Source organism: Rhinolophus hipposideros (assembly GCF_964194185.1).
Source record: "Rhinolophus hipposideros genome assembly, chromosome: 4".
Taxonomy (NCBI): Eukaryota; Metazoa; Chordata; class Mammalia; order Chiroptera; family Rhinolophidae; genus Rhinolophus; species Rhinolophus hipposideros.
The window spans coordinates 1,590,034-1,616,699 of NC_138050.1; the positions used below are offsets into that span (position 1 = coordinate 1,590,034).

The following is a 26,666-nucleotide window of genomic DNA, read 5'->3' on the forward strand; positions in this document are numbered from 1 at the left end:
CAGGTGGTTTAGAGAAATGAGGGGAAAGAAGAAATCAGCCTGACTGGAATAGTGACAGTACTCACTGATCAAAGACAAAAGACTCTTCCTGAGGACTGGTTATGTCCGACTTAAACGGCACATTGTTGAATCTTGACAGCAACCTACAAAATGAGGAGTAGTGTCCCCGTTTTAGAGATAGTGCCATAGGTTCTCCAGGACACAGTGAGTTGGTCGTAATGGCAGGAGAGGTGAGATCAGTGAAGATTCTCCAGCGGGATTCATGAGTGTGTATCCACATTTGAGGATGAGGTGCTGAAGACCACAATGCCTGTTTCTAGACAGGAGTTGTTGCAGAATTTGGATTCACTTGACCAAGCAAAAGTGGATTTAGCCTCTGTTTGCACACTAAATTCAGTGTTTGGGTTTATTTGGCAGCTCAGGGAGTTAATCCTAAAGAGCGTCCAGCAAAGCAGGGACTGGAGAGAACCAGCATGTACATGAACAGGGTCAAGGACATGACAGACAGGAAAAGGCCGGCACACTGGGCAGAGGTGCCCTCATGATTTGTGAAAAGCGTCCTCTGGGAACCAACACCCGAGGTGCGTCCAAAGTTGCCAATAAAGGAAAAAGTGAAAATTAACCTTTTGGTTTCGATGTATGCACATTGAAAAAGTACATCATTTTTATTATTGTTTTACACAAAATAGGTGATGATTATGTGTCATTGCAAGGTTTAAATATATTCCTTATTGAATTCATACATAAAATTTACATTTAAATTTATAATGCTAAATATTTTTCCCAAAAAAGATTATCTTTATTGATTTTCCTATAGAACACTGTGAGGTTTTTAACACTGGTATATTTTATATTTATAGTTTACCATCTCTCTTGACAGGACTCTTATTTCCTCATACAGGTCAACCTTCCAAATACCATTTTATAAGCAACTGAAATTTACGTTAAATGTTCTTTGTAAATATTTGTCTATTTTAAGTGAATAATGACTTTATGAAGTCTGCTATCTGAAGGTTGAAGTTATAAATACATGTTTTCACTATATACAAGTGTTGCGTCCAGCGCAACACAGGCAGTGAGTGAACGAGAAGGGGTAGCGAAGGGTTAAGAAAGTAAGAAACAGAAATCAAGAAAGTTATGAAACAGGGGCCAAGGGTCTCACAGCCTCAAAGGACTGAAAGCCCCCGAATATTGATGCACACATAAGAAAGCAACATTGTTTTCTCCAAGGTCTGTGAATCTCAGATAGTATACTAAGAAACTGATTTGAACTAATTACTCTTGCCTGCAAACAGCTGAACCCCTCAGTTTCAGGATGTACCTCCCCAAGAGACAAAACCTTTATGCTGAACCTTACTGAAATGGATAGATGGAGAACTGATGTTATTACACCATTGAATCTCTTCCCAAGTGGGTTGTGGGAAGGAATGCAGCCACAAAGGCAGAAGGTCTCCTTAACCGGGGGGCAAGTGGGAGTCTATGCCCACCTCTGTCAACCCTGTGGGTTCTCCTGTTGGTCCCCACACAGCTGTGCCTGGCTTGAGTTGACCACCACCCCCCCACCCCATGGGAAATCTTACTTGTCATTGGCTAACCAGCCATCCTCCAAGGCCAAACAGGGAGACATAAGGTGTAAGCACAAAGGTGAAGCAAAGTCCCTGAAAGGATTAGTCTCACAGACTCTACTTTCTTTAGGGGTAGCTACGAGGGGACAGACGAGATGTTGTGTGGCAACATCTCCCCCTTTTTGTTTTTGCAATATGAAAAACACAGACCCTGTAGATTTTTCATTCATTGCCCGTCAGAGGGCTGTTTGTCCACTTCTGAGGACTAAACAAAATAAACATAAAACAATAAATAGAATAGCAATAGCACCAACAAACCCTCCACCCAAAGTCTTTATCAAATTGACAGGGTTTAAAGTAGAAAGTCCTTCTGCAGCTGCAGAAAGTGTGTCCTCTCCAGGGAGGAGTTGAAGCTTGACGTTAGACATCTGATCAACTTCTTGTTGTAGTTGTAAAATGTCCACAGTGAGATTGATCATATGTCCCAGGAGATGGGCTCGTACCTCAGACTAAGGGGTACGAGTTTGGTTATAAGAGAAAGGGGTTATACAATAGGTAGATATATTCTAATCATATTTTAAAGTAATCATAGCATGGAGATTTTCCAGTTGATGACCAAGAAATACAACAGTAGTTTCTAAATTAGCTAATCTAACATTAATTTCCTGATCTATCTTGATGATTCCAAGGTTTACTAGCATTTTCATGCCATTTTTGTACAAATTCAGTAGCCTTGTACCGTTTGGTGTAGAGCTATTCCAGAAACAGTAGCTACAGTGGCTATAGCAATTATTCCCATAATAGCTGCAATTAAAAGTCCGATAAATCTTTTGGTTCTTCCCGTGGTTGACTGCCAGGCTGGTCTTTGGTGCGTTGTTCATGATACAGTTTGATACACCGACTGAGCACCCACGAAGGACGTTCTTCCGATCCTGGAGAAACACAAGCATAACCTCGCCCCCATGTTAACAAGGTTCCTAACTGCCATTGATTAGTTTGAATATCTTTCCACCAAATGGGCACATTTTCCAAGGCTTTAGGACTATGGAGATTGTAAAAATGTCTTTCGGCAGCTGTGCACCCAAGGTTTGGTTCTGTGCTAGAGCCAGAAGAATTCAAAAAATTTAAAGTAAACATGGCTTTAGCTAGCTGTACTTGCGGAGGAACCTTGCTATCTTGAGCTGTTCCTGGAGGAACTTAAAACAATCAGCTAAAATCTCTGTAGATGATGCAGCACAGAGAATGTCATCCATATAGTGAATGATGTAACAATCTGGAAATATTTCCCTAACTGGGAAAACAGCTCAAGCTACAAAAAAAAACTGGCAAATTGTGGGGCTATTGAGCATTCCCTGTGGAAGAACTTTCCTTTGATATCTTTTGATAGGTTCTTTGTTATTTATAGAAGGTATTGAAAATGCATTCTAGGGCAGTCTTGAGGATGTAAGGGGATAGTATAAAAACAATCTTGTAAGTGTATTACTACTAATGGCCAATTTTTAGGAATCATGGATGGTTGTGGGAGTCCAGGTTGTAAAGGACCCATAGGTTCAATTAGAGCATTAATAGCTTGTGAATCAGTGAGAAGTCGCCATTTTACTGATTTTTTCTTTATTACAAACACTGGTGAATTCCATGGACTAGTTGAGGGTTCTATATGGTCTTGTTCTAATTGGATCTGTACTAATTCTGTCAAAGCCTCGAATTTTTCTTTTGAGAGGGGCCAAACATGTTTTGTTAACGCATTCCAACCTATAGGAATCAGCCGATTGCCAACAGCAATGCCTCTAAGAAGGCCTATAGTATAAGGTAAAATACGTCCAAATTGCAAAACTGCCTGTTTTAATTATTTGAGTAATTTAAAAGAAAAAGGTTCACGAACTGCTTCATGAATCCCATCGGGGTGTTCTGCAAGTAGGGTCTTCGCGTTCCCTAATGACTACAGGGAAGGCCAAGGCATCCACATCCCCTTCTAACCTGGCCTGGTGTATGCCACGCTCTATGGCTGATAATGAAGAACAAGTGCCCTTCCTCAGTGTGGGAGGTACACTTTTGCAGACAAAAGGATTGTTACTTCTTATTACTGATCTCGAAGGCCCCCACGCCTGCTCCGTAAAGGAAGGTGGTGGTGAAAGTAAATGAGACAGCAAGTGGGAGGGGGATAAGCATCCTTTAAACAGTCTCCCAAGTTTGGATATAATAATTTTGGGATTTCTGTTGGCGTTGTCTCAGACTCTTCATCTTCTTTATCTTTCCTTTCCCCCATCTGGTCTTCTATTTCTCCCTCCGTCTCCTCCTCTGAGTCTGTCTGAAGAGGTTCCAAAACTAAACGAACTAGTTCCCATGTTTCCCAGATTGAACCGGGCAAACAGACCCCATTGGAATGTAAATTACGGAGTTCTCGACTTCCTCCCATTTATCTAAATCAAATGTTCCAAGGTCTGGAAACCAGGAACAATGAGTTTCGATCACCTTAAGAAGTTCTCTACTTTCTTTTCCGAGGTTTTATGGTTTCCCTTCTTAAGAAGTTTTTAAGCAGGCAAATATAAGGTCTATACTTACTCTCAGCATTGCCCATGTTAGTAAACTACAAGAGAAAAGAAAAGAGAAGAGAAAAGAGCTTTCACTTCAAGTTCACTCTGATGCTCGTTTGGCCACAGCCCTTGCAGGACTTTAAAGTCGGTCTTCGCTAAGGTGCACCCGTATAAACCCCAGGCCTGGTTAACGCCGTTAGGCACTAAGTCACCGTTTTGCCTTATGACCCAGACCACGGAACCACAGATTAGAGCCCACACAAGCTCCATAGCCAAGGCCGTGGAGCGAAGATTAATCACACAATCACACTCTCACATACAAAAGTGTTTAGTAAGGTTTTATCCAATCCCCCCTTTCCTTGGTTAAATTCTCCAGGACCTTCCCTACCTCCTTACCAGGTAGTTGTCGCATGACGGTTACCCAGAGCCCTTCGTTACCCAGAGCCCTTGGTTACCCAGAGTCCTTGCTGTTGCTCCACCAGTTAATTTTGACTCGTAGTCGTCCTTCCCTCCTTGAGCCCCACATTGGGCGCCAGATGTCGCATCCAGCGCAACACAGGCACACATTGTACTAAGCGCAACAGCGCAACACAGTGAGTGAATGAGAAGGGGCGGTGAAGTGTTAAAGTAAGAAACAGAAATCAAGAAAGTTATGAAACAGGGGCCAAAGGTCTCACAGCCTCAAAGGACTGAGAGCCCCAAATCCGGTAGCCTTGTGGCTTTTATTGATGCACACACAAGAAAGCAACATTGTTTTCTCCAAGGTCTATGAATTTCACACATTGTACTAAGAAACTGACTTGAACTAATTACTCTTGCCTGCAAACAGCTGAACCCCTCAGTTTCAGGATGTACCTCCCCAAGAGACAAAACCTTTATACTGAAACTTACTGAAATGGATAGATGGAGAACTGATGTTATTACACCATTGAATCTCTTCCCAAGCAGGTTGTGGGAAGGAATGCAACCACAGAGGCAGAGGCTCTCCTTAACTGGGGGAAGGTGGGGGGGCTATTCCCACCTCTATCAACCCCATGGGTTCTCCTGTTGGTCCCCACTCAGTTGTGGCTTGAGTTGTCTTCCGCGTAGGGAATCTTACTCGTCATTGGCTAAACAACCCTCCTCCAGGGCCAAACGGGGAGACATAAGGTGTCAGCACAAAGGTGAAGCAAAGTCCCTGAACAGATTAGTGTCATAGGCTCTCCTTTCTTTAGGGGAGGTAAGAGGGGACAGACGGGTAGGCTGCTGCATGGCAACATACAAGAAAAAATGAAATGACTGAAATGTCCGTTTTCTTCTATGTAGTTCATCATGTTTTCATGATTTGGGGAATTGCTTCTTTTGATATTGACGTACGAATTTAAGACTTTAAGGTTATACTTTTGTTGACGAAAAACATCCAGCCTAAGAGAAAGCTTATAAGAGTTTATTTGAGCCAAACTGATGACAGTTGCTGGGAAGCAAAATCTCAATGGATTGAGAAAATGCTCCGTGAAATGGCAGTTTGCAGCTTATTTTATACATAGAATCAAAGGAGGAGGGTTACATGAAACCCACTGGTGGAAGATTAAGGGGGTGGGAGAAAACAAAGAAGGGGGGAAATCTCTGGGATTGGATAAAAGTAAATTGGAGAGACAGGTACTTCTTTCACATAGGTGGTACAGGATAGTTAATACTTCACATAGAGATGTTAATCAAGGGACAAGAATAATAATGAGGGATTCTGTACTTTCCTGGTCTGGTCCGGAAAAAGGGATTACTGACATTCCAAGGATGTTATCTTAGGTGCAAAAAGACAATAGACAGGCTCAGTTAAGGTGAAGATTGACTATGAAGAAAGCTTCAGGCTAAAGATATGACTTCCTGCCATGGCCCACTTAGTTATGAAATTTTTTATGCTCACACCATCTTATGTGGTTGTTTTCAGTGTCCTGAGCTTGTCAGGTTTAATATGTGGCCCCTTTTCCACCCACACTTCTCAGCACACTTCTCAGCACTTTGCCTCTATGTCCCATTTAAAGTAAAACATATTCTCATTAATTTTAGATGGGAAATGAGGTTGTATACTGATGGCCAAATTTGGGCATAATGGTTGTAGCCTCTCAAGAAAGTCTGTAAATGTTGGGAAGAAAAAAAATGATGTGATGATTTGGTTCCAAGTCCTTCTGGTTCTAGAGCTGCTCTTCTCCATGTCAGCCTTTCTTGTTTTAAGAATTCAAAGGAATGGGCTGAAAAAGATGTTAACTCTGAGCGTGGAAACGCTGAGCTGGATAAACTGCTCAGAGGCTATCCCTGTGGCGGTGACCAGTGTAGCCAGCAGCTTTGTGGGATCAAGAATGTGACCAGGAGCAAGGAGCATTCTGACTATTAATTAAATTAGTTGACCATTAAGCTCTGCGTGTGACGTCACGAGGTTAAGGCCAGTCTTGGAAATGGTTTCAGGTAGGAGGTCCTGCTGAAGCTGAGGCCCTGGGACACATCTGCAAGGGGCAGGTCGTAAGTGAAGGACAAAGAAGGGAGGGAGAGCCCAGAGTGTGTGGAGCCCAAGTTGGAAGAGGGGACCCTGTGGGCAGTTCCACAGCACACTTTCCAAGAGTGGTAATTAGGACAGACTGAGACAGAGCCCTGGGGCCTGGTAAGTCCCTGGGAGCCATCGCAGAAGCCGTTTGATGAGGAGTGAGCAGGATGCGCAAACTTGATGGCAGGAGGGGAAATTCTTCTTTTGGATGTTAGATGATTAAGGAGAGAAGTTACTTAGAGATTAGTGTCAGGAAGAAAACATGTCTGTCTGTACAAGTAGGAGCTGAGATGCCAGCGTCACAAGTCCCAAGGCTCCAGTACCCTCCAGCCACTGCGGTCTGCTTCAAGTGCAAGACAGGAGACACTAAGACTGCCATTGGGACTGAAGTAGTAGATAGAGGTTAATTGTGGAAAGGCTGTGCTGTACAGATCTGCGGTCCTGTCGGGTGAGTGCACGTTCCCGCACACCTGGGCAAGCCGGCAGTCACAGGCGTCGAACTGAGTTTTAGGAGTTTGTGCTGTCTTTGCACACAGAGATTGTGAACTTGGACGTCATGTCATACGTGGGCAGGTGCACCCTGCTAATACCACTACATGCTCTCCAGGACCAGCATCCTGATGCGCTGTGGTAATGTGTGATAGTAACGCAGGGCCGAGTAACAGCCTGTAGATAAGGTGACACTGTGGAACATGAGACTGAAAAAGGCAAGAGGGCAGGTTATTCTATCCCATCTTCTTCAGGCCCCTGCCGTCCCCTGCATCCCAGCCTCTGGTCCTGAACGCGTCCAGCAAGCCTTGTAAAAGTCTTCCAGATAGTTTAACGTGCTGTGTTTATTCTGAAATTTGCAATATTTTACTTAAATTTTGGAGGATTCTTGGATGATCAACCCATGAATTAAGAAAACATGAAAAAGAGTATGTCAAGATACATCACCGATTTTTTTTTTAAGTTTTAAGTTATAATGGTAACCTTCTAAGCCTACAAAGGTTCTTTGTGCTGATCTTAGGCACATAACACTGAACTTGATAACCCGTGGACCATGATACAATGTGTCAGTTTAAAATAACTGCAGAGAGGAGAAAAAAACTATGTTTGCATTAAGTATTAGAATAATTATTTCACTTCCATGGTCATTGTATTAGGAAACCTAAGTATGCAAGCATCTTACATTTGAAATTTTATTCAAAGAAGCAAACAGTTGTTTTCAGATCAGAAAACTGTAAAGGGCAGGGTTGATTGTTGTTGTTCGTTTTTAACTTATCTGAATGTTTCCCCAGTAAATTTTATGTATTGCTCTTCCCACTGTTAGTGCTAGAAAAGTGATGAGAATTAGTTTAATACTCAAAACATAGATATAAAGTGATTGCAGCAAATGTAAAAGTAATGATGAAATACATTAATACAAAATCTTGGGACACTATCCTAAAATGTAAATTGCTTCAGTTTGTTACTTTGATGTTTTGTGATGTGTTCATGTTTTATCAACACCCAGATCTAGAAACTGTTCTTAATTTAAGTGTATTGCTCACTTCTTTACCCCAAGAACAAGTAAATTAACAACTATCCGTATAAGCTATTCAGTCAGATAATAATAACACCAGGGGTGATCAGAGCAGATAATACTTAATCCATTTAATCTTTACCTTGATAGGTGGGTGGCACAGCTGCTTATTTGGGATAAGTGCCAGGGTCCTAGTGTAATTTCTTTAAATAATAGATTGATGACAAGTCTTTTTTATATAAATTTCTTCTTTTATTACAGTGGTTCTTTTATTTCCCCTTATTTCACACTAGTAGGGACTGTACCCTTAATATGGTGCTGTTGCAGTTCTGTCCTGTGAAGGACCTGCTAGAGTTATTCTTAAAGGAATACAAACCCTCACTAGGATTTATTCTTGATTTTGGAATAGTGTTGTTGCTTCAGAATTTAAACTATCATGATCTGAAAACACAAATAAGTTAAATCAACCCTACATACTTTTCTCCATTTTCAGCCTGAACTTGAAAACATGGATCAATATAAATTTAGCCAGTTTGTCCATACCTTTTTAGACATTCACAATTTGTATTTGGGTGAGTGTGTCCTCCTGCTTCTCTTACCATTTATGTAAAATGACTTCTTTGTTTCTCTAACAAAGTACCCCTATTTCCACCAGGAACTTTGCTCTTCCCTCCACCTAGAATATCCTGTCCCCATGCCTCTGGTAGCTTCGAGTAATTCAGATCTCAGCCCAAATGTCATATTCACAAAGAGAATGACCCAGAAGAAGCCTGTCTAACAGTTAGCCGTCCCAGTAGTCATGAATCCTAGTACCCTACTTTATTTTAGTGTATCCTAGTTGTAGCACTTGACATTATCTGAAATTCTCTTATTGATTTGTTCACTTGCCAATTAGCATGTAAGTTTAATGAGAGCAAGGACATCATCTGTCCTTCACCCCAAGTTCCCAAACACTTAGAACAGGACTTGCATCACAGGAGGGGTACTTCATACATTGCTGTCATGAATCAGTGTCATCTGCAGCCATTTTAGAAAGTGTCTCACTAGACCGGCAAGACCTTTTGGCACAAGAGAACACCTGGGGACAAAATGTTTATGATCTTTCAAATGGAGCAATTACTATAGAACTAAATGTGTAGCACCATAATCTTCAAAGCACACTACAGCTTGCTATAACCCCCTCCCTGAATCCAAACCAAAATGTTTTCAGTAAGACTAACATGACAGGTTTATCTGGCACTAAACCCACTGGGCAGACTCTAGGACAGACCCTTGTTCTAAGTCCCACACCAATTAGAATAAGCCAATATTATAGTAAGTCTCCTAATAAATTCTTGTTTCAATGAACAACTCCTATTTGCTATTTTTGTTTTATTTGTAACTATTTGACAGTGACTATGTGAAGATTACAACAACTATAGTAATTGTCTTATAATAGAAGAAAAATAAGTTTTGAATATTTGATAAAAATTTATAATCATTTTATGAATAACATTTCTATTTTTCAAATTGTTATCTATATGATAAATTTTGACTTATCACCGTTAGGGAGAAATGTCTGGGTATTGAATTTGGTGTTATACTATTTGATTGTCAGCTTACAAAATGAAGGATTAAACTAGTATAAAGTTTTTCAGCATTTTTCCCTAAAATGAGTATGAACTGTGTTGAAAAGTTTGAGGGATTTAGATAACTAGAGATAAACCACTTGCCTAAAATCAGCATAGTAGAAGATGCTGAATTTGAGGTAATTAATTTGGAATTTAGTTGCAGCAATTTTTAAAGTATTAACAAAAAAATAGCCTAGAAAAAAAAAATGGGTGAAGGTCTGCCTCCTAATTGATTTGAATTCACAGTTTTAGATTTTGTCTATATTCCATTTTTTTAAAGTTTTTATTGGGGAATATTGGGGAACAGTGTGTTTTTCCAGGACCCATCAGCTCCAAGTCAAGTTGTTTTCAATATAGTTGTGGAGGGCACAGCTCACCATTCCATGCAGGAATCGAGCCGGCGACCTTGATATTATGAGTACTGCACTCTTAACTAACTGAGCCAACTGGCCGCCCCTATATTCAATTCTTTTTTTTTAATATATTTTTTAAAGACTTTGCTTTCCACAGGAGGATTGGTACAAAAGATTCTGAAAGGTAGGTTTTTAATGTGCCAGTCTCAGGGTACTATTGACAGTTTTATAATTGGTAGAAATGTAGGTCTTTAAATTATTTTAATACTTTATAAATGCATAAAGGGAAAGGGAACAATATTTACATGATATAAATAGCTTCGTAAGAGTTATATGAGTATACTTGAAAATGTGGCCACAAACTATCAGTGATACAAAAAAATGAATAAAAATTCTCTTGAAGAATGAGGGTAATCATGAAGTTGTTATAGAATGATGCCTTTAGAATATGTATATACTAAGTAATCTAGCTTTCTTAGGAGAAAAAAATCAGAATAATAGTAATGTTAATACTTGCATATCTGTTTTGCATATCTCCTTTGTTTCTTACATGATCTAAGAAAAAACGTAATATTAGCAGTTATAATATAAAAAGAATTTAAATATCTAATATATATTTTAAAACAAAAACTCAGTCTCTGTTTTTTAGGTTGTTGTGAAGAATCCAGTAGACACATCTAAATTCATATTTGCAATCTTTTTAGCTACAGAGGATCATAAGTAAACAAGATGACGTGAAGATGAGAACTAATGATACAGAATGTCAGGTATGTGCAAACAGGTGATATTATAATAGCTTCTCTATTCTGTTTGTTCAAATAAGTATTTCCAGATAGTTGGGGAAACTGTCAGTAACTCGCTTTTTTCTAAATGTTTTAAGTAGATGTGCTATATTCACATGGTCCTGATTTCAGAAGGTTCACAGGAGTATGTAGGGTAGGGATTGCCTCCCCCTGACCAGTGAGCACCGTGTATTCCCCCAGAGGTGTGCATATATAAGCATGTAGGTAAATGTGTAACTGAGTACATCTGTGTATCTTTATTCCATTTTTTTACATACACGCAGTAGCATACATACTATACATTGTTCCACTCTCCCATTTTTCCTTAATATAGCTGGGTATCCTTCCTTTTAGGGCCTCCATAGTACTTTGTTGTATGGATGTGCCGATTTATGTAACCATTCCCCTTTGGAAAGATATGTAAATATATCTAGTCTTTTGCTATTACAAATTATGCTGCAATTAATAATCCTGTAATTATGTCATTTTATACGCAGGTGGATATATCTGAGGGATAACTTCCCAGAAATTCAATTGTTGGGTCAAAATGTGTGAACATTTCTAAAATTTTGCTTACTGTCGAAGTCCACCTTGAGTGTTTTGAGTATTTTAGCCCTCATTGTTTTTCTCCTGCTTGAGCAAAGATGATTACAGAATAGTGTTATGCACAGTAACAGACTGACATAATGGCTACTTCTCTTCTACCTTTGTTGGTGGTGGTGGTGGTGGTACTACAGGAATCTTTTGTGGATATTGTCCTGAGAGTTCCAGGCTACAGGGTCTATTTTTCTCCTGGTTATAATTACTTGAAATTGCCGCAGCATTTTTTTTACAGGAACCAACAGTGAAAGAACCTGAAATTAACACAACCCTTCAGATACGTTTCTTTGGAAAGAGAGGAGAAAGAAAACTTCATTATAGAGAATTTCGAAGGTAAATGCAAATACTTATATTCGTTTAGGCAAATTATAGGTAATAAGTGAAGAAACAACTGAGTACAGTCGACCCTTAAATAATGCAGGTTTGAACCGCATGGGTCCACTTACATGTGATTTTTTAAAATTCGTGTAAATTTTTAAAATCCAGGCACAGGTGAGGCCACGTTGTTTAAGGGTCAACTGTACCTTCTTTTAGTCTTTAAAATATTTACATGATGATGCTTGTCCTCCCTACTTAACAAGTTTTGAGTAAATATAAAAGTAAACTTTAAAACTATAAATGATAATTAATTTTATAATAATCAAATAATGAAAAAAGGAAATCTCTAATTCATGCAAATATTTTCCTTCCTAATCTTCTATTCTTTCCCCTTTCGTTTCCATTAACATTCTGTCCCCCACATGGGAAGTCTGAGGCTGATCTGAGAATTAAATGCGACAGTATGTCCCTAAGTGCACAGAACAGAACACGTGGGCAGCACAGAATGTGTGCCTCATGCACATCGACCTGAATTATTTTCAGACACTCCCACAGCTTGTTTCCCAGCTACCAGATGTTTCCAAAGGTTTCTCTTTCTCAGCTGCCCTGGCTTCTTTCTCTGTTTGCATTTCCTCAGCTCTCTCGCTCACATGTTTTCAGCTTGGAGTGTCCTCAGTTTCTTTCCCAAAAGGCTCCTCAACTCAACATCTAAAGAAAAAAGTCCAAAACTGAAATAAAGGTTAGGGTTCTCAGTGTTTTTCCCCCCAGGGATTGATTATTTTAAAATTCAGAGAGAAGGGTTTTTTTAAGTTAGAACAGAAAACTGGAGGAACCATGGGAATAGAGGTGGGATTCAGATGGCCAGTAAGCCATCACAAAGGAAGGAACTCCCCTTTTTCTAGGGCTGTCACGTTTCAATAATGAGAAAATGTCCTAAGAATGATTCCTAATCTCTCTGAGAAGTTAGGGCAGGGTCATCTGCTGAGGACAGACAGAAGGCCATTGAGATGGATTTGTAGAGGGTGTAGAGGGCTCCAAATAACCACTGGTGCAAAGTCAACAAGAGCTTCTCCACTGGCTGGCAAGGTGTCTGGAAGGGTTGAGGGCCTGTTTCGAGGTGTAGACCTTGAGTTTCAGTTGGTAGCACTGTGTGCAGTTCCTGTCTGGTTTTCTTCAAGCTGCAGTTGTGGAGGCTGTCAAAGCCGTTGGCGGAGGAGGTGGAGCAGAGAGCGGTGCAGCCGTGAAGAGTGGAGTCTGGGCCAGCGGAAGGGTGAGGGGAGGCAGTTACAGTCCTCAGTGCCGTCGCACTTTGTCTGCTGCGTGCTTACTGTGTGCCTGGCCTGTGACTGCGTGTTTTACGTGTATTGTTTCACCTGTTCTCACCACCTGAGAGCCGTGGTCTCCCTTTTTAGACCTGGGACCTGATGAGACGAAGGGACTTGGTTCCGGGTCATATACCTCAGAGATTAAAGAAGTGATGTCCAGACCCAGGTTTGTCTTAAAAGATTTAAGTGGTCACAAAGTTTCTGGAAGTCAGTCCCATAGGTCCCTGCTGGGTGCACTGAATGGGCTTTCAAGGAAGTAATACCAGACCAGGTGGCCAGAGTGACAGACACATTAAGTAGATACCACCACGTGTTAAGGGAAACTCAGCCAGTTAATGAGGGAGCAAGTGGATAAATTTGTGGGGTTTGTGGGTTTTTTTTTTAACTTTTATAACTAGTCAAAAGGTTTTCTAACTGAAAAACCATTTAGGCACTTAAGTAAAAACCAAAGTATTTAAATCCTGGCTCCTGGAATTTTGGTGTGTATTCATTGTTATGAAATCAACAGGTAATTTAAATTTGAAAAGGCAGCTTGTCTACGGTTCAGGGAAGAAAACACTGAGGTTCAGCCAGTGAGGCTGCCGCTGATGGCTGGGCCCCTCTGTGTGCTGTTTCCTGTCTCTTGTTCTCTCTTCCCTCCTTTACTTGGGGCCTTTTCTTGTTCTGCATTTCTTTCCATTCTTTTAAACTCTAATGGTTAGCCTTAAGAGTAGTGAGCAGAAAAAATCTCCAAGTTTATTTCTGGTGTGGTTCATTCGACCTCTTTTTTTATCCCAATAAATTTGTAAAGCTGAAAATAATTAGGGAAATAGGAGAGAAAAGTGGTCTCAAGTTTTCTTATCCGGAAAAATTAGGAGGATATTGATACTGATGTACTTTTTAGGGCTTTTTTTTTCTTAAATTTTGAAATACCATTTATTAGTTGAGGATGTCCTGAATTCATGGAGTTGTCATAATTCCAAGGTATGTAAGCAGTGGTGTCCTGGTAAGTACGTCTGACAGTCAGCTCTCGCTCAGCTCTCTGGCAGGATAGCATTTGCAGATTATGGTGAGTGGGGAGCAAGCTGGCCTCAAGGTGCCAGACGCGGAGTAGGGGTGGGGGACATGTGCACATACACCGTCCCAGATGGTGAGCCAGCTCCAGGACACCAGGGCCGGCAGCACCCAGCTAAGGAAAAGCAGCTTCTCCCCAGCATCTCCACTTAGCCCACTAATTTACCAACTATTTAAATGTGTTCCAAGTGCATCTGGTGGCCTTATGGAACATAAATTCTTCAATTCATACATTTATGTCTGGTATCATGTTCCAGATTTTCATGTCATAACAAGATATATAATTTTAGACTTAGAAAAGATTATTATCATAAAACATACTTAATGTTCTTCAAAAGCAGTATAATTAGTTAAGATGAAAGTAGCTTAAACCAGACAATGTATAGTTTTAACAGCAATTAAGTTTATAATATTTCAGCCTCAGATAGAACCTGAAGCAAAAGAAAATGGGAAGGAGCAAGTTGGTAATGTTCTTATACTATATTTCCCACTTCCCTAATTCATTGTACACGCATTGCAAGTAAAGCATTCTTTTAACAATGCTAATAAGAAAAAATTGAATGTCATCACAGTACAGTACAATAAAACTCAGTAAAACAAAGGATGAAGCATATCAGTAGAAGATTTTGTTGATCTATCAACCAAACTTGAAATGTTTCAAGTTCTAGATAAAATTCTTCTTTGACCCCAAAAGACGCATAACGCTGATAAATCTGTGTATAGAATACATTCAGAACCTTACCTCCCACACAGATAGAAGCCTAAGCCCACCTCCCCTGCCTGCCTCTAAGGCTGAGGGGACTCGTGTAGAATCTGAAGCAAGTAATTGTTAACAGTGGCAGCTTTTCTCCTGCTGAGCTGGAATGTACCTTTTTCACCCCATGTGTATTTCCATTAAATTGTGACATGACAGATAGCACAGATCTTTTCACATGTGGAAAGGTGGATAACAGGATCTGCTGCATGTTAAACCTCATGGAGATAATAAGACTTTTCACATGATTTAGGTTATAAATAAATCAAGTTCAGCATTTCTGGGTCCTTGTTCAAAGAAAATATTTTTTAATCTGATATTCTTTCAACTTGTACCTTTCACAGGACGCTGTTGATGACAGTTTGATCAAAGTGCCATGTGTTTTTATAAAAAAAAAAAATGTTGAGTCACATAGACATATGTTATTGTCCAAAAGATTATAAATATTTTTAGGTAAATTTAAGCTTTTGATGCACAGCCATTGATTACTTCTATCAACCTTTGGCACCTGAAAAATATTAGGAACCATTAATTATGATTGACATTCTCAAAGCAGTATCCCAACTGAATATTAAGTTTCTCTTATTACTGATTATTTTTCGAAACTGGAAAATAATTGTTTTCCATGCAATTTTATTTTCTATGGCCGTAAGACAGCAACGTTTTCATAATGTTTTAAGTCTTAAGTTCATCAGAATGTGGGTTGCCGAGTATAATTTGCACAAACAAAACAAGGGTAGGGAGTCACATTGAAGCAGGTGTTGCCCTTGACCAGCATCCTGCTCCCCCAGTGCTTTGCAGAGTTCTCAGGCTTCATGCATGCAGGTCAGCAGATCACCCACTGGCATCCCAGGAGGCTGGTTACTCAGCAGGTGATGCGGAAGGTGTTTTGCAGTCCCCATTACAATATTACTGCTGAATGCCAATGGTTACTTCTATTAACTTTGTCCTTTATTTAGATTTATGGAAAATCTACAAATAGAGGTCCAAGAAATGGAATTCCTTCAGTTTTCTAAAGGTTTGAGTTTCATGAGAAAAGAAGACTTTGCTGAGTGGCTCCTTTTTTTCACTAACACTGAAAATAACGACATTTATTGGAAAAATGTGAGAGAGAAGTTGTCAGCAGGAGAGGTTGGTATGCCTTTCTGTTCTGTTATGCTTGTGATGAACATGAAATAATAAGTTAGACGTATCTATGTAATTAAATAAAGTGACTTCCAAATTAACTAAGACTAAACTGATCTCTATTATTTAAGTGTAAAATCAAGTTGAGGTATGTTCTCCACATACTATTTTCTTACAAGTGATATACTGCCTAAGGTAAAGTCGGTTTAGTAGCCATGAGTTTGGCATTTCCAGTAAAGTCAGAATTAGGCAGAAGTGTCAACTATCACTGCCGTCACTTTCTATTGTTCTGGAAATCTCAACCAGTACAAGTTACCAAGATAAAGAATATTAAAACGTAAACGGAGGTGACAGTTGTCTTTGTTTGCATATAATGTGATTATAATGCTTAGAGAACGTAATCTAATCAAAAACCATTAGAAACAATAAAGATTAAATGCCTGTTACAATGCTATTGTATGAGAAATAGCTGTCAAAATTCCAGGTCAAAATGCAGTAGCATATATGTGTGTATATGTGAATTACATGAAATGATAATTGCCAAACTATTAATAATGACTACTGTACAGTGGTGAGATTTCAAGTGATTTTTAGTTTATTGTTTTTACTATATTCCAAAAAAATTGTTTTAATGGGCATGTATTTTTTATAATTTTTAAAGCTATTTCTGTAGTGAGGAAAAAGATAAAACATAATGAACTTCCCATTTATAATTGCAACAGAAATATATAACAATTAGAAATAAATTTAACAAGAAATATATGGGGAAAAAAACTTTAAAATCGTAATGGAGATAAAACCAAACTTACCTAATTTGGAGAGACATTCCCTGTGATTGAGTAGAAGTTCTTAGTATTATAAACACAGCAGCTCTCCCTCAAGGTAGTTATAAGTGAGATGGTCATAGCAGTCAGAACAGCCTCTGTTTGCTGCAGGTGCAAACTATCCTGAAATCCCTGTGGCCAACACAAAGGCATCTTTGTCAACCTTGCCACCTCTCCATTGCGGGTGGGGAGGGCACCCATGTGGTTGCTGAGGACCCAGGCTTCTCGAGGCACAGCCGTCCTGGAGCTCCACCATCTGAAAAAGAACACCATCCTCAGAGGCTTGGAAAGGAAAAGGAAGGAGTGAGCCACGTTCTGACACTTACGAGGTGTGATCAAACAATATAGTGAATGTTTAAATTAAAAAAAGAAAAGTATTAGACTAAAAGATGCATTGCCATTAATCCCTCTCAAAAGACATCCCCTCACTTCAAACATACTTATCCCATTGTTCTTGCCACTTTCTAAAGCAGTTCTGGAAGTCCTCTTTCGTGAGTGTTTTTAGTTTCGCTATCGTGGCTGCTTCGATGTCCTGAATTGATTCAAAATGTTTACCTTTCATGGTTATTTTGACTTTGGGGAAGAGCCAGAAGTCTCACAATACCAGATTCGGTGAACAAGGTGGATAAGGACACACCGTAATATTTTTATTTGACAGAAACTGCCATACCAGAAGTGATGTGTGACACAGAGCATTGTCATGATGAAGGATGATCTAGACACACTTTAAAACACACCTTCTTTCAAGCGTAGCTTGCACCCAACTGACTGCTCCGAACACGTTGAAATTTGTCACACACTGTTTCTAAGGTTTGACACCCTGCTTCCTGTATTGAAGATCCCTGCCTTTCCGTTGGGTGGCACTTGGTAGCAGCAGTCACTGTATTTGTTCAAAGGCTCCGTGTCACACATCGTTTCTGGTACAGCAATTTGTGTCAAATAAAAACATTACAGTGTGTCCTCATCCATCTCATTCACCGGATCTGGCATCATACGACTTCTGGTTCTTTCCCAAAGTCAAAATGTCCACGAAAGATAAACATTTTGAATCAATTCAGACCATCGAGGCAGCCATGACAGCTCAACTAAAGACATTCACAAAAGAGGACTTCCAGAACTGCTTCAGAAAGTGGCAAAAATGATGGGATAAGTGTATTCAAAGTGAGGGGGAGTATTTTGAGGGGGATTAATGGTAATGTGTCTCTTACCGTAATAATTTCTTTTTTATTTAAACATTCACCGTAGTTTTTTATCACACCTCGTAAATGTTTTATTCTGGAAATTTCAGGATCCTTGGCTACTGGCCAAACTGATCACATGACCCTGCCTAACTGCAAGGAGGCACAGAAGTGTAGTCTTGCCTGGGTGCAGGAATCGGAGAACCAGACACTGGTGAACACTAATGGGCTTCCATAAAAATGCCATAAAAGTTTATATGAAAAGAATGCTGAGGGGGTGGGGGGCATATGGGAACTCTGTACCTCCCCTCAATTTTGCTCTGAACCTAAAACTCCTCTAAAAAAATGTCTTTAAAAAAAAAAAAATGCCAAGGTATTAAAATGTACCATCGACCACTGGTAACTAAAACAGCTACAATGAATTTGACAGACATATCAATTGAACAGAATATAAAATCCAGAGATAGACCCAAATACACATGGATATTTAGTGTATGTAAACTATTACAAATTGGTTGGGTAAAAGAAGAATTATTAATAAATGGCATTAGGACAAGCCACTGGCCATCTGAGAGAGAAAATGAAGGTAAGTCGCTACCTCACTCATTACTGTAAAAACAGATGCCAGATGGATCAAAGAATTAAATGCTAACAAGAAAAAGGAAATTGAGTAAGTACAGGAGAAAACAAAACAATCATCTTAGAAGTGGAGTATACATCTTTCTCTGAGCAAAACCCAGAAGCTTTTAAGAAAAATATATGAAGTTACTACCTAAAAATTAAGATCTGTTTTATGCCCTCATCCTTCCCAAAATTATAATCGAAGTTAGAAGAAAATGGGGGGAAATACTGACATCACATGTAATAGACCAATCTTTAATTTGTAAAGATTGTAAAAAACCAAGAATTTTTTTTTTAAATTAATTTTATTGGGGTGACAATTGTTAGTAAATTTACATAGATTTCAGGTGTACAATTCTGTATTACATCGTCTATAAATCCCATTGTGTGTTCACCACCCAGAGTCAGTTCTCCTTCCATCACCATATATTTGATCCCCTTTACCCTCATCTCCCACCCCCACACCCCTTACCCTCTGGTAACCACTAAACTATTGTCTGTGTCAATGAGTTTTTGTAAAACCAAGAATTTTGAGGGGTCTGACATTCTACCCTGCTATTTAATGCATAAATGCATAATAAATGACAGAACGGGAATTTCAGCATAGGTCCGTAACTCCAAAACCCAGTGCCCTCACTCCATGCTATGGCCACTGATAAAACTAAGCAGAAAAGCAAGGAAGGAGGCCTCCTAACAGGATGAATTAGTCTCCTCAGGCCACCATAACAGAACACCACAGACTGGGGCTAAACCCACAAATTTATGTGCTTACAGTTCTGGAGCCTGGAAGTCCAAGATCAGGGTGCCACAGGGTTGGTATCTGGTGAGTCCCCATCCTGGCTGACAGCTTCCTCCTTGCCGTCTCCTCACAGGGCGTCTTCTGTGCTCACGCCCGAGTGAGAGAGCTCCACGGTCCCTTCCTCTGATCAGGACACCAGGCCTTGGGGATCAGGACCCCAACTTAGGACCTCCTTCAGTCTTAATTACTCCCTAAAGTCCCATCTCCAAATACAGCACACTGGGAGTAAGTCTTCCACACAGGAATTTTGAGGCGACACAGTTGAGTCCATAGCATGGGACCACTCTGGGTCTTACACTGCATGACTCCAGGAGACCCGTTCCCACAGTGCACAGTCCCCAACCATACACAGTGGCTGCCGGTTAATCTCTTGGGATTCTTCCGAATCTCTAAAATTATAATATTCTGTATCTCAAACTTTTTAGTAGACTTGCTTAGAAAGATAGAAGTTCATGACCTTTATGATAGACAAGAGGACTCTCACTTATAAGGTTATTTAATGTACTTACATAATTGGGCTAAGAACTCCATTTTGTTGTTTTAGAGCATTAGTTTGGACGAGTTCAAGTCGTTTTGTCACTTTACAACCCACCTGGAAGACTTCACTATTGCCATGCAGATGTTTAGTTTAGCTCATCGCCCTGTCCGATTAGGTAAGTTCTATGAATTGTTTAGTTGTTACCATCTTTAGACAATATCACTATATTCTTCAACTGGATGATACCAACTAAGGAGCCAGTTATCAGTAAAACAATGAATTGGCCTTTTAATTAATTCATCATTTTTATTCTGGATTTACAACACCAACACTCACATCTAACTGTTACTCTGCTTTTCCTTTCTTATTTTGCCCCTGAGAAGGAGAAGGAGATATTTGGGTTTGAAAGCTTAGATTAAAATAGCTGTTTCTCTTGCAGTTACTTTCATGGCATTTCTCTGCCAGATTTATTATTTAAATACATTTTTTTAAACTAAGGTTTTCATCTTTTTTTTTTTTTAATTGGGGAAGGGGAACAGGACTTTATTGGGGAACAGTGGGTACTTCCAGGACTTTTTTCCAAGTCAAGTTGTCCTTTCAGTCTTAGTTGTGAAGGGTGCCGTTCAGCCTCAAGTTGTTGTCCTTTCAGTATTAGTTGTGGAGGGTGCCGTTCAGCTTCAAGTTGTTGTTCTTTCAATCTCTTAGTTGTGGAGAGCACAGCTCAGCTCCAGGTCCAGTTGCCGTTGCTAGTTGCAGGGGGCACAGCCCACCATCCCCTGCAGGAGTCGAACCGGCAACCCACATTGTGGTTGAGAGGACACGCTCCAACCAATTGAGCCATCTGGGAGCTCAGTGGCAGCTCAGCTCAAGGTGCCGTGTTCAATCTTAGTTGCAGGGGGCGCTGCCCACCATCCCTTGCGGGACTCAAGGAGTTGAACTGGCAACCTTGTGGTTGAGAGCCCACTGGCCCATGTGGGAATCGAACCGGCAGCCTTCGGAGGTAGGAGCATGGAGCTCTAACCGCCTGAGCCACCGGGCCGGCCCATTTAAATACATTCTTAATGTGCATTTTTGTTTTTGTTTTACTTCCCATGTAATAAATGTTTAGATTTGTTTTTACTTCTCAGATTATGGAAAATTAGATTTGTTCCACATAGATTGTTTCACGTGGTTGATGAGTCATTTGTTTTCTTTTCCAGCGGAGTTTAAGAGAGCAGTGAAAGTAGCCACAGGACAGGAGCTCTCGGACAACATTTTGGACACCGTGTTCAAGATCTTTGACTTGGATGGTGATGAGTGTCTCAGTCATGGAGAGTTCCTGGGAGTGTTGAAAAACAGAATGCATCGAGGCTTATGGGTAACAGATTTTGGCTTTTTAAATCACCACATGTTTTTACATGTAATTAAATGGATGGTGTTAAACCTAGAATTTGAGCAAATGTATCATCTTAAATGGAGTTTTCATCGTTTATAAAGAGATATCTTTATAAATGGGATGGGAATCTAAAATTTTTCTTTGCTTTTTTAAAAAATCTAATCAGAAAGCACTATTCAGAAATCATGGCCTAGAATTTTACTTTGGGCTCTATAGTTAAAAACACCTAGATTCAAATCCCAGCTTTATCATCTGTTAATGTCTATTAATTATTAATAGACATCATCTATTAATTAAAGGTTAAATCTTGCAAAGCTACCTAATATTTCTGAGCTACAGATTCCTCATCTGTACAATGAGGAAACTAATAGAATATACCAGAAAGAATTATTAGGAGGATTAAGTGCAAAATACTTAGTATAGTGACTGAGACGCTTGCAGTAAGTGTTAGCTATTGTCATTATTTATTCAGACTCACATATTGGTCTATAACTGTGGGACAGATCAAACCCAGAGTATAGTTAGATGAGAGTCTGCTGGAAGCACTCGCATGAAAGCTGTGTGCAGATTGGAAGCTCAAGTCCAGAGACAGCCTCGTCGTAAATAGGCAGTTAGGCCAGAAGAAAGGGAGAGAGAAAGTACTGTGGACTCACAAAAACAAAGCTATTTGTCTGCGACCTAGAAAAGCACATTCATTTGCTGCTGCAAACATTATTGATGGAAAATGAACAAATGTGATTCCCATTAGGAAACATATCTCACAAGCTTTGTGGTCAGTTACCCAGCACCTCTTGGTCACATTCCTGGAAATTAAACCAACCTTTGCAGTTCACAGTTTGATATACCCAGGAGCCTCTTCGCCATTTCTCAAAAGACATTAAAGAGAAGAACTGTAAATCAGCAATAGGAAAAAGAACACATACAGAGAAAAGCTAAAATAGACTTTGGCATCCATTTGGTGGATTTCCAGCATTGCTGTGCTGCTGTGGTTACCAGAGTCCAAAGGTTTCCTAACTTTTACTTTCTTGTGGAGCTGAGAGGAATAATAACCATACGGTACTTTTAATTCACGAAGTACTTACATGAATTATATGATTTCTTAAAGCTTCTCATCAAATATATTGTGACCTATAGTTTCTTTTTAGCTGTAGCCAAGGTTTAATCAAAGTTTTAGACGTATAATTTGTATTCCACAAAGCTAAATAAAGTTTACCAGGAAAAAGAAAACATTATAAAGTATTCACAAAGGAAAACATCATGAAATAGTTATATTTTAAAACCAATATATGAAAGATGGTCACTCAACATCTTCCTTATCTTTCGGGAAGGAATCTCCACTCTCTTATCCTCTGCCTGCATTCCTTGGATATTCCTTGGATATTCCTTGGATATTCCTTGGATATTCCTTGCGGATATTCTTACATCACATTCACTTTCTGTCTCTTAGCTTATTGTACAGTCCTGTTGCAATCGTCTTTCACAACCTAATCCACGGGTTAGTATTGGAGGAGTGTGAGAAATAAACAGTAACAATGCACACAAGAATCACGTTTAACTTGAAGAGAGTGACCCCTAATGTTTACTTTTGGTGAACAGGTACCACAGCAACTAAGTGTACAAGAATACTGGAAATGTGTGAAAAAAGAAAGTATTGGAGGAGTAAAAGAAGTCTGGAAACAAGCTGGAAAAGGTCTTTTATAGGAGATCATTTGGGAATTTTATTGCTCCAATTGTCAGAATTTGAGATTTTTTTTTAAGTACCAGATGTTGACCTTCTTAAGTCTTCACTGATTTTTTTTTGTAATATAAAGATGCCTTGTTTGCTTTCTGATTCAATAATATCTTAATAACATTTAATTAATGAACTTAGTAAAAAGAAAAGACAATATTCTTCTACAAAAACATATTCTGTCGGAAGGCCTAGAATTGAAGTAATGCTTTGTACTTTGATGAGATGGAAAACCTTGTTATTAGCTGGTTTCTTAGATACAGTAGCACAATATGCTGTCTGGAGGGGTCAGCAGTAATTATGGAAACTGACATACAGGCCAGTATCAATTCTACAAGTCCTGATGCTCCTTGCAGGCAAATTAAGTTAATATTTCAGGTTTTCTCATGTCTATCTTATGTCTTATATTAGTTGTCTTTAAAATAACAAGTAAATTTCAGTATTCTATCTGGAAACAATAAAGTATTTACAAAGATACAAAAATTACTGAGGCATGTTTTGTTTTACATCTTTAAAAAAAAAACACATTGTTTTTAAATGTAAATATTCTCATCCATTGCCAACCTCATTAGTTCATATTCTTAAAAATTAGTGTAATTGGGAGTATCCTGATCACAAGATCAGAGTCCCTTGGCATTTTTTGGGTTGTAGGTGAATGTTTAAAATGGCACTAGAAATTAATTGACATTAAATATATAATAATATAAAATGGTATATTTGTAAACATTGTAAATAAAAATTATTTCTAAAACGTGTTTCTCAAATAAGAATATTGCAAATATTGAAAACATGTCTCAAGTCAGCCCAGTGGCTCAGGCGATTGGAGCTCCCTGATCCTAAGGCCGAAAGCTGCTGGGTCGATTCCCACATGGGCCAATGGGCTCTCAACCACAAGGTTGCCGGTTTGATTCCTCAACTCCCACAAGGGATGGTGAGCTGCGCCCCCTGCAAACAGCAATGGCAACTGGACCTGGAGCTGAGCTGCGCCCTCTAAAACCACGATTGAAAGGACAACAGTTTCAGACTATAACCTATGGAATAAAATAAGAAATGTGATCTTACACTGAAAATGGGTTGATTACTGGGGCAAGGGGAAACTCTCCCTTATGGTTGTTAAAGAAAAAGGCCTTGAAATATGGTAATCTGCTAAATCAGAAGACTCATAATTTAATGCTTGAGACTGGCAAGTGGGAAAAGCTGCCCATCAACAGACAAATGGGAAAGCAACATGTACGTACACACATGGAATATTAGTCAGCCATAGAAAGAAATGAAATTCTGGCATCTGCTTCAATATTGATGGACCATGAGGACGTTATACTAGTGAAATAAGCCAGACACAAAAGATTAATACTGTACAATTCCACTTACATAGGTACCTAGAATAGGCAACATCATAGAGACAGAAAATGGGGTCGATGTTACCAGCTGGGGAGGAGGGAGGATGGGCAGTTATTGCTTAATCACTACAGAATTGTGGTTTGGGGTGATTAAACACTTTGGAAATATATAGGGCTGGTAACACAACATTGTGGATATAATTAATGCCACGGAATTGTACATTTAACTGATTTATATGGCAATTTTTATGTTATATATATTTTACACAATTTTTTTAATTAGTAATGTAATATACCAAAAAACTCCAAATTGTACCTTTTATATGGGTGAACTATATGGTATGTGCATTATATCTTAAAGAAGCTATTTAAAAAATATGTAATGTGTACTATAGACAAAATTAACCAATGGGTGATAGATTGAGAAAAAGTTGACATGCTAAAAGCCAACAAAGGATTAACATCTAAGTCAGTGGTTCTCAATCAAATGAGACCCAATTGCCACCCCCCCACACGCACACCACCACCACCATTTTAAAAAAATATTTTGTAATGCCATTTTTACTATCCTGAAGTGAAACTCATAGGTAACATAACTTTACACACATTTTTAAAAATAACACAAGGCACTAACATAAAGAAAAATTTGTAATAAAGTTTCATGATATATATGTATACATATATATGTATCCCTCTCTATATATGTGTATACACACACACACACACACACACACACATATATATTCTGGCACTTCTATACTAGAATATACAAAAAATATCCCTGTGTATTTGTAAAATACCTCTTAAGGTCAGTACCGTCTACATTACATATATGGAGGGTACCACAAAAATGTACACACATTTAAGAAAGGAAAAAACTCTAATACTATATACCAATAACAAATACAAGCCACATTTGACTTTTGCAATTATAAGAGGTGCTCAAAGTGGTTACCATCAGTGTCCAGACACTTCTGATTACAGCGAAACTACTGCTTGAGCATCGATAATATCTCTTAAAATGTGTATACATTTCTTTGGCACCCCCTGGTATGTATAACAAAAACAAAACAAATGAACTCAATAGAAAAATAAGCAGTTAAAACAGATCTTGGAAATTCACCAAGGGGAAGAGAGGTACTGAGCAGCAGACGGACCTGAGTGGCTAAGGAAAACACTTGCTCACCAGTAAGCAGAGAAACATTAAAACAACAAGGTACCAATTTACACGTATCAGATTGGCAAACAATGGGAATCTGATAACACCGAATGTTCGAGTGGACGCAAGGAAATAGGATATCTCAGCGGCTGGTTAAAACAATCTGGCTGTCTTTAGTGAAATTAGGTACCTACTCAGCCTGTGATGGGTCTCTCCTGGACAGACGCCTCCAGAGAACCAGCCCAGTCAACACGAGTGCGCGCAAAGTGCCCATCCCAGTGTGGACTGTCGTGGGCACGTAGAGGACCCACGTGTCCGTCCGCCTGGGAAACGCGACCAGTGTATGCTGTGGGTACTAGGTAGGATTACAGCTGTAAACTGGAACATGGACAGATCGAAATACAATATTGAGTTTAAAGCAAAAAAAAAAAAAAAGATCAGTGGCAAATACCATTTGTGCATATAAAAACATACACGGAAACCATACTGTTGGCAGAGGGGAAGAGGGAAGGGAACGGCCATGGAGAACAGCACTAAAGGGGAAACAACAGTGAAACATTGAGAACTGCTCATACCGAGGAGGACGCGGTGCCTCAAAAAGTGGCATCTGACTAACGCAATTCAGTGCTCTCGAGGTCCAGTGTAAGTAAGATAGTAACCAGGTAAAGAATCTCAGGTATGCAACACCACCACCCAGCGAAGTGCCTTCATGTAATAATTGGCACCCTCTGTATATTAATATATCCAAAGAAAACGTGTCTAGAGATCTTACATGGGACTTTTCAGAAACTATGCAAGCAAGAGAATGGAGTGAAATAGGTATGTGAGAGTTGAAAAAAAACCCCACCAACCTAGAATTCTGTATCCAGTGAAACTTAAAGAATTTTCCCTGGGGTAGTACACGCAAACTGCAAAATCAGAGTTTGATGCAAATTATTAAAATTAGGGAACAGAGAGAGAAAGGCAACACAGGACAGACGAGGCATTAAGTTTTATTTAATAGAAATTGTATGTCTGCAAGAGCTGGGGTGCAAATTGACACCAATATGCCTCTAATGCCATAAAATAAATGAGACCAGAAGATGAGCTGCAGGGAGAAGAATGATATTGATAAAAATTGAA

General features: G+C 39.3%; 1 protein-coding gene across 1 annotated transcript in view; it reads left to right on the plus strand.

The window, feature by feature from the left end:
• The window catches only part of MICU2 (mitochondrial calcium uptake 2), an 84,554-nt gene extending 60,362 nt beyond the window's left edge, over window positions 1–24,192 (plus strand). Inside the window, exons 7-12 of the mRNA XM_081046733.1 lie at window positions 10,789–10,851; window positions 11,702–11,799; window positions 15,876–16,047; window positions 20,008–20,116; window positions 21,141–21,298; window positions 22,913–24,192. Of these exons, the coding sequence (XP_080902859.1) occupies window positions 10,789–10,851; window positions 11,702–11,799; window positions 15,876–16,047; window positions 20,008–20,116; window positions 21,141–21,298; window positions 22,913–23,017 (705 nt within the window). The 3' untranslated portion in view covers window positions 23,018–24,192. The remainder of the gene's footprint in view (window positions 1–10,788; window positions 10,852–11,701; window positions 11,800–15,875; window positions 16,048–20,007; window positions 20,117–21,140; window positions 21,299–22,912) is intronic.
• The last annotated feature ends 2,474 nt before the right edge of the window (window positions 24,193–26,666 follow it).